This window comes from Lycium ferocissimum, chromosome 5 (assembly GCF_029784015.1).
Source record: "Lycium ferocissimum isolate CSIRO_LF1 chromosome 5, AGI_CSIRO_Lferr_CH_V1, whole genome shotgun sequence".
Lineage (NCBI taxonomy): Eukaryota > Viridiplantae > Streptophyta > Magnoliopsida > Solanales > Solanaceae > Lycium > Lycium ferocissimum.
This window is the reverse complement of record NC_081346.1, coordinates 28,616,873-28,625,378: the sequence shown is the minus strand read 5'-3', so window position 1 is coordinate 28,625,378 and position 8,506 is coordinate 28,616,873. Positions and strand designations below refer to the sequence as shown.

The 8,506-nt window shown below is 35.7% G+C and overlaps 2 protein-coding genes across 7 annotated transcripts; both read left to right on the top strand.

Moving 5' to 3' along the window:
• Nucleotides 1-266: 266 nt before the first annotated feature.
• Nucleotides 267-5,109, top strand: LOC132056643 (uncharacterized). Of its 6 annotated transcripts, XR_009414879.1 has the most exons (7): nt 267-649; nt 2,401-2,433; nt 2,534-2,644; nt 2,729-2,981; nt 3,090-3,182; nt 4,096-4,622; nt 4,719-5,109. XR_009414879.1 is itself a non-coding variant. In XM_059448923.1 (2 exons), the coding sequence occupies exons 1-2, from the start codon at nt 3,032-3,034 to the stop codon at nt 3,671-3,673; spliced, it is 432 nt and encodes a 143-aa protein (XP_059304906.1). In that variant the 5' UTR covers nt 2,991-3,031; the 3' UTR covers nt 3,674-4,079. The 6 variants fall into 6 exon arrangements, 1 of the variants encoding a protein (XP_059304906.1); XR_009414881.1 differs by lacking the exon at nt 4,096-4,622; XR_009414880.1 differs by lacking the exons at nt 4,096-4,622; nt 4,719-5,109 and adding an exon at nt 3,393-4,071.
• A 384-nt stretch (nt 5,110-5,493) lies between these two features.
• On the top strand, nt 5,494-5,913 carry LOC132057696 (G-type lectin S-receptor-like serine/threonine-protein kinase At4g27290). The gene has a single exon (XM_059450311.1). It carries the CDS (start codon nt 5,494-5,496, stop codon nt 5,911-5,913), a length of 420 nt encoding a protein of 139 aa, XP_059306294.1.
• The last annotated feature ends 2,593 nt before the right edge of the window (nt 5,914-8,506 follow it).

The following is an 8,506-nucleotide window of genomic DNA, read 5'->3' as shown; positions in this document are numbered from 1 at the left end:
TATTTACAAACCTTAAAGATTAATTAGAAAACTTGAAAACTTGACGAATTTGGGCTCACCACGTTTTTGGGCCTCTATCTTCGCGTATCGGTTTGGGCCTCTGTCTATGCCTTTTCCGCCCAAAATTATTGCGTTGACCTCTTTCTTTCTCCCTTCTTTCTCATCTTCATTCATGTTCATGTGATTTCCCTTTCTCCATTCCATCTCCTCTTTTTCATTCGATTTTCACCATATCTAACGGTTCTCCATTCCATCTCCTCCTTTTTCATTCGATTTTCACCATATCTAACGTTCCAGTGAGTACCCGTAGAAGCCCTATATTTGGTGTATCAAGCCCAAAAATAGGGCCGATTCCAAACTTTGATTTACTCACTTAGACACCCCCGGAGAAGAAAGGAAGAAACAATCCTTGTAATGTTAGTCCTATAGTAGTTGAAATCAAATCAACTCCTCGAAAAGATACCAAAAGGAAGGGGAAAGAGACGTCAACTAGTAAGTCTAAAAATGTCATTGGTGACTCTGATTTCGAAGAAGCATCCTAAAACAAAACAAAAAAAGTAAGGTTGCGATTGGTGAAATATCAAAGAAGAATAAAGTCAAGCAAGCCCAAAGATCAAAGAAGAAGAAGAAAAACAACTCGACTAAGAAGGTATTAAAAAACATTTACACTTTAGTCTTTGATTTTTTGGTTAATTTTCATGTGTATGATTTTTGTATGTAAAGGGGTGTATGAAATATGTATGTAAAGGGGTGTGCCTGTATGATTTTCTGAAACATTTAGCATTTTTTGTGTGTATATAATGTGCATGAAATGTCTATGACTTGATGTATGAGTTGTTGGTGTACAGAAAATGTATGGAAAATGGTATTAGTTGATTTTTCACATGGGTCCTAGGCACTGCATTTGCCCCAGCAACATATGACCCATAAACTGGTGTTACATCCAAAGATGTTTTAGTAAATTCCTAAATTGGCATTTCTGCTAGAATTTACAAACCAAATTCAGCAACAAAAGTTACAAAACTTTTTTAAGTGATTTATTTTCACGCTGCAAATTCAGTGAAAATGGTTCCTAAATGGCTGGCTGCACATAATTTAAAACAAGGATGCGGAACTGAATGGATAGTATTTTACTTGTTGCTTGTTCCTTTTAGATTAAATTGAATTTGACTACTTGTTCCTTTTTATTTATTATATTTAGAATACAAAGCAGCAGACTCATTGATGTTCTTACACCAACATGAATGCCCCAGAAGAAATTAAGGCGCGCCTAAATGACACACAATTGAAGATGTTTAGGGATTCCTCTTTTGGGTTATTTCCTCGGATTTGCCAACCTTGAAGGTTCAGCCACAACTACTTCGAAGTCTGATGTATGCTGAGACGGATCATGATAGGGATGATATGTTTATCATAAAGGTCAATGGGAAATTGCTCTATTTCGGCATTAGGGAATTTGCCATCATAAATGGTTTAAAATGTGGCATGGACAGCGAGTTTGTCTCAGACCCTGATTCCCCCAACAGACTGATGACTAGGTACTTTAATGGCCTAACTAAAGTACCGAAGGCCATGTTGGTTAGTCTCTTTATAGACTTTAAAGACAATAAATCGTTGATTGAGGATGCTGATGTTTTTAAGATAAAGAACACTTTACTTTATCAGCACTTTCTTATTCTCAACTCAAAGTAATGTAGCGTTTGTCACCAAGTTACATTTTGACTTGGTTGAGAGTGGAGAGTACATGAATTATCCCCGAGGCAATGTTTGCTTCAAAAAATGCGTTGTCTTCGATTAGTCACAAGTTGGTGAACAAACCAACTTACTACGAGCCTGGGGGTTTTCCGCCGGCCATTCAAGTATGGTTTTATGAATGTTGTTTGAAGGCAGACCCTACGGTTGCAAAGCGTGTTGGAAACGGCATCCCCGGTATTTTTAATTGGCAAACAACTTCGAATACAGTCTACTTTAACCATCTGAAGACGAGGATGTTCAAAACCTATAGCAATCCGGTAATAATACAAGCTAACTGTTTTTCATACATTAATTATACACATTTCATACACTGTTTTTATTATAATGCTAACTGGTCAGCTTCTACATGTATTTTTGTTGGTAGCTGGTTTTTACCAACATTCTCCCAACGGATGAGGAAAAGAGAACTATCAACTTTTCTGCGTTGCCACAAGAGACTGTGGTCGATGATGCTGTAGTAGAACCAAAGGTTTCTACAAAGTCGGGTCCCTCTCCCTCTGTACATGGTTCTGAGTTTGAAGGATTGAAAAAGGAAGTTGCAAATGTAAGCATGTGTTTTCACTAATTGTATTCATCATTTTTCTTATGGAATGGTTGAATTTTGTGGTTAACAATATTTCACTAATGTTATTCTACATCTTTCAGGTCCGCAAAGATCTTCAATCATTAGACAAAAAGGTTGGCAAGTTTAATATAATTTTTGAAGGTTTTTTTTTATTCTCATTGTAGTATATAGATTAGCTTAGGTTTCTTGTCATAATTTCCTTGTTTTTCCTAGGTTGGTGAACAGTTTAATGACATGAAGACCTACATGGACAAGTCGATTATGAATTTACTTAAAGATATCAAATTCATGCTTGGCAAGCAAACTGAAACAGAGGAAGCTAAGGTTATTTTTATCATAATTTCGAGGTAATGTCTTTTGTAGTATCCATTTCTATCTAAGTGCGTTGATACGTATCTTAATAAACAGGGGTGTGGCAGTGTTAAGGATAATATGGAAGACCCAAAGACAAGCAACAAGGAGGTTGATTTTGATGAAAAAATAGGTGATTTTGCGGTTGGTGGGGAAGATGGAGGTGACTGAATATCCGGTCAGATAGGAGTACATGCTGAAAAAATGAGTGATTTTGCGGTTGGTAGGTAGGATGGAGGTGACCGAATATCTGGTCAGATAGGAGTAGATGCATCTACTTTGAAGAATAGAATTAATGCTTCTATTTCAGGTATAGTTTTCTCTTCTTCTTTTTTTTTGACACATTTGAAACCCATCTTAATGTATGAAAAATGTATAAAAATAAGAAAACTTTCACTTTTTTATTGGAAACATGTAGTTGGTGACCAAGTTGTATATGGTGAAGCATGTAATAAACAGAAAGTTAACGTAGAAGAATTGAAGAGGCATCCTGATGATGCTCCTATTTCAGGTAATTACCATTCTAGTGTGAAACCCATATTATTACTGTATGAAAAATGTAAAAAAAATATGAACACTTACTTACTTTATGTGAAAACTTGAAGTTGGTGAGCAAGTTGATGATGCGGATGTTGAAGGTAATTACTATATGTAATAAATAAGTGTACATTTTTACAGATGTTGAGATTTTAATATGAATTTAAATGATCAAATTCTACAGAACTTCTTCTAGATGAGTTGGTTGTTGGCATTGATCTTTGGGGCATTTCTGCCAATAAGATCCCTACCTTGGATGACCTTGAATTGCCCCCATTTAACGAATCTCAAATTGTAGCGCTTGAAACCAAAACAAGTGTTCAACTGGACCATATGGACATTACAACTGAACTAGAAGCAAGAAACAGAAAACCTGGACCATATGGTAAATCACCATTCACTGGTTTTAGTTCAACTGGCAGCAGCATAGACATTGTGCCTACATACTTTCATATTAAACACTAATTCGCAAATTGCATTGTCTTTGCTATTGATATTGAACTGATCGCCGAATTTGAGGCTTGGGTGAAATCAAAAATGTCTAAAAGACGGGGGAAGAGGTATGTACCCCATACGTTGTTTATTGAACAATTAATTGACATTCTTTCAATTGATTATTCTACAATTCTAACACACCTGTCTTTTTTTGCAGTGACGTAGTGTTCTCTGTAAAGGGCAATAAGATATTGAATCCTTATAATCTGGGAGTTGATAAAATTGACAAAATGGAGTGGTTCTACAATATGATGACTACTGGAGCATTTTTTTGGGGAGATTTGGTACGTTATCTCCAACCTTTTCATGGCATTCATTTCCATGTGGTGTGGTGTGTATGCAATATGGTGCTGATTACTGTGTTTTTTTTTTGTGTTTTGACATGTTTTCAGCATGTTGATGTCATTATGTATTACTTGAGGAAAAAGGCTAAGTATGGGCCAAATAATGGAGTCATATATGTAACAATTGACTATTTTTTCAAGTCGTGGGTTGAGTTGATCCACTAGCAGTTTAAGCAAAAGAATTATGACCCCAGTATTATCACTTCAGAACGTGATGTGGCACAAGTTATCCGTGGATATAAGATTCTTGCAAATATCGGTTGGGATAAAGTGGATTATGTGATTATACTGATTAATGTAGGCATGAAATTTCATTGGGTCGTCTTTTATCTATAAAAAAGAGGTGTCTTTATGTCTATGATTCACTCCCGGGGGGTAAAGTGCACACTTGTGGTTACAAATATTGTTGAAAAACTGGCAATGATGGTACCCCTCTTCTTCAACAGTATCAAATTTTATGGCAAAAGGGATGACATAGACTGGAAAAATGAACCAGCCTACATTGGGAAGGGAGTTTCTGATCCTTTGGATTATATGTTAATGCAAAACTTGCCAGAACAAGATCATGCATCAAAGTATGTATTTTCTATTCTATGATATATGATTTTTTTTCATTTTTTAACACTTGTTTATAGTTTTCATACACTTCTATCATCATTTTTATTTTGCAGTGATTGTGGAGTCTATGTATGTGCATTTGCTGAATATATCAGTGATGGCATCTTCAATATCCCGAAGGCCACCTTCAATCATAATCTTAACCATAGTTGATATGCTGCCCTACTGTGGGATTACGCAAGGCAAAAGCAGGATGCTGGAGCTATTAGTGAGAGTGAAGTCACTGGATTTGTTATCGCAAAATTAGGTGGGCCAAAAATTTGCAAGGAACCTGTACCACAGAGGGAAAAATTACCGAGACCTAAACGAAAAGTGAAAAACTAATTTTTTGAGTTACTTGTTTTTGGCTGGTTATGACACATTGGTGACTGGTTTGTGAAAAAGTAATTTTAGGTTCTAGTGTTTGATGGAAATGTAGTAGTTGTTGGTGACTGGATCTATGTTAATAGTAAATGTAGTAGTTGTTGGTGACTGGATCTATGTTAATAGTTTTTGGAATTACTGGTTATGCAAATATTTTGTAATCATCTTGCTATGAATCTCTGAGTTTTGTAATTGATACATCTTTGACACAGTATCATTCAAGTTGTTTTTTCTTTCAGTTTCGTGCTCTTCATTTTTTATTTTCTGAAGTTATTTTTGAATGCTTGTATAGTGGGTGATCATACACTTTTTGGCAGATGGAAACACCATTATTTCATCAGGTGGAATGTTTGTAGCTGAAATGAGCAACGACTCTTTTCAGTTACTCGGTAAAATGCTAAATGTTTCAGAAAATCATACAGGCACACCCCTTTACATACATATTTCATACACCCCTATACATACATGCTTCCTGAGTTTTTGGCGAAGAGATCTCCCCATGGAACTCCTTTAATTGGGATTCTCTTCTCAGCTTCTGGTGTGATTTTACTTTCATGGTTGAGCTTTCAGGAGATAGTAGCTAATTCACCATCTCTGCTACCAAGTCCTACTTATAACTATATATTTGTATCCTATCCTGAAAAAGTATACTTCACGTATGAGCTCAAAGACAGCTCTGTCATTGCAAGGGTAGTGATGCAACTAAATGGGTTTCTAGAGCTTTCAACATGCAACAATCAAACTCAGAATGGGGATAACTTTGGTAACGCACCAGCAGACAACTGTGATATTTATGGCCAGTGTCCCCCATACACTAATCATACTCAAACCATACAGTATTCATACACTAAATCATACACTTTGCAGAGAAAATGTAAGATTTAAACTAACCTCCTAGACTCAATATACTTTACTCCATACAGTATTCATACACTAATCATACATTTTGCAGAGAGAAAATATAAAAAATTTATGGACTCAATATACTTGACTTCATACAGTATTCATACACTAATCATACAAATTGCAGAGAGAAAAAATAAGATTTTATTATAGCCAACAAAAACCAAAAACATAATGTTGATAGTCAAATTTCAATATTATCAGTATTAAAATTGTACTCAGTAATAAGTTTCTTGAGAAAAACACATCATAACATTGTCGACTATTAATTCACCTGTGGAATATTGCTACAAGTCTTCTTAACCTTCTATACCACATCTGCTGCACGTCACTGTTAATTTCTTGAATTTTCCCTCGTAGAATGGTTTCATTCTTTTGGTAGCTAGTCTTCCTGGTGGTCTTTTGTAATCTGGTGGCAACACAATCTCTTCCTTACATTAATTGGTATATCCCATGTACTTTCTCATGGGAAAGGCTCAACTGGAATTGCATATGCATCCCGGAAATTCTTATTGCTGTAGTACGTCGAAGTATAATCCTCTCCATGTTGGTGCCTATGCACTATAGCAGCCATAGCATGTGTACAAGGTATCTCATCCAGTTGAAATATTTCACAACTACACATCCTAGCTTGAAGGCACACTCTGAACCTCTTAGCACCATCAGTGACTGTATGTAGGAATTCAGTGGAAGCTCGTACCTGCAATTAAAATTATATTCGTACAGGTAATTCAGATATTACACTGTAAAAATATAACATATATACACATATTATACATATGACAGAAAAAAAAGGAGATAAGTCAACAGAAGGATAATCTTACAGTCATACGGCGTGCTAATACCCGATTATTCTTGATATTTTCTTGGTACTTTTCAGTAAGATCTTTGAATGTATTCTTTGCTTCCTTGTTGTGTTTCGCATTCCATATTTCAACCAATTGCCTCATGAAATCCAGTAATGTTGCCACCAGCAGTTCCCAAGCTCTCACAGTAGCATTGTTTATTGATTTAGCTATGTTCGAAGTCAGTGTCCATGTTCTTTTTACTGTTGCATGTATCCGAGACCATCTATGATAACCAGTTTCCAGCAAATATCTACTAAGCTTCTTATCTATTTTGGCTACCCTCACCATGTATTGGTTAAACTCTTGATGGGTGTATGCTTTAGCCATTGCAAAGTATAATTTCCTTACCTGCTCTTCATTATTATGGCATTTCTTAAGTAAATTATTCCACAAATGCCAAATACATGCATAATGAGGCAGTCCGGGGTACACTGCTGCACTCGCATTCCATATACTATCATGCCTATCCGATACAAAACACATATTCTCCCTCTCACTATAAGCATACTTGAACCGCTCAAAGAACCATGTCCAAGATGAATCATTTTCAGAATCAACTATGGCATATGCAAGTGGCAGTATACTACCTGTTTCCATACAAAAAGTATCAGTTATTAACTTTAACCCCCTGGATTCAATGTACTTAAATTCATACATTATTCATATACTAATCATACATTTTGCAGACAAAAAAATATAAAATTTTATTATAGCCAACAAAAACTAACCTCCTGGACTCAATATACTTGACTTCATAAAGTATTCATACACTAATACAATCAGTTTTTAGCTTTAAAAAAAGAAGAAGATAAAACACTTACCTCCTGGATCCAATGTACAGGCTAATAGCATAGTCCCTTTATAAGTTGATTTAAGATGGGTGCCATCAACCACCACTATATGGGCGCAATACTCCCATCCTCTAATACAAGCTTCCAATGCTACAAAGGTTACAAGAAACGGTCTTCCTCTATTTTCTTCAAACTTACAATCGATCCTGGATATGTTTTCTCTAAAATATATAAGTAGGCTGGAATTTCTTCGTACGAGTTGGTCGAGTCTTTCGCAACATGACCATTTCCTTTTCCTTTGCTCTATAAGCTTGCATGTAGGTCATGGTTAAACCATGTTGTTTCTTCATGTCCCTAGCTATATCCTTTGGTGTGTATATTGTTTTTGGATCTTCATACTTATCCATTATAATAGCGCCAACGACATTGGAAGTTGCTTGACGTTGTGAATAAATTCTATCCTTTAACAAGCATGTGTGGACATCACAAAAGTCTCTAATCTTGGAAAGCGCCGAATCATTTAGACTTGAGGACTTTAAAAAACATGAACAATTATCATCGGGGCATACAAGATGATAGCTGTTGATGCACAATAAATACACATCAGAAACATTGAAAAAATACAGTTTCATACACATATCATACAATATTCATACACCTAGAAACCTTTTTTATAACAATATTTGTTTCATACATCTTTTATTCGTTATTTTTTATACAATAATTGAAAGTGTTTGTTCATAAACGCATACCGCTTTTGAAAGTGCCCGTAGAAAGATTCTTCTTTATCCTTGATGGTGATCGGAGGGTCATTATTTCACTTGTATCCATAGCCTTGCTTCTTTTTCGGCCAAACACCTTTTTATTGACACGGATTTTTCGTTTTGAACTACTTCGATCATCGAACTCGATCGACTCGACTCTTTATCCCCGCCG

Coding starts and splice junctions, on each gene's coding strand:
- LOC132056643 (XM_059448923.1), top strand. CDS start 3,032: ATGTATGAAAAATGTATAAAAATAAGAAAACTTTCACTTTTTTATTGG. Junction 3,183..3,392: donor TGATGATGCTCCTATTTCAG/GTAATTACCATT, acceptor CAAATTCTACAG/AACTTCTTCTAGATGAGTTG.
- LOC132057696 (XM_059450311.1), top strand. CDS start 5,494: ATGCTTCCTGAGTTTTTGGCGAAGAGATCTCCCCATGGAACTCCTTTA.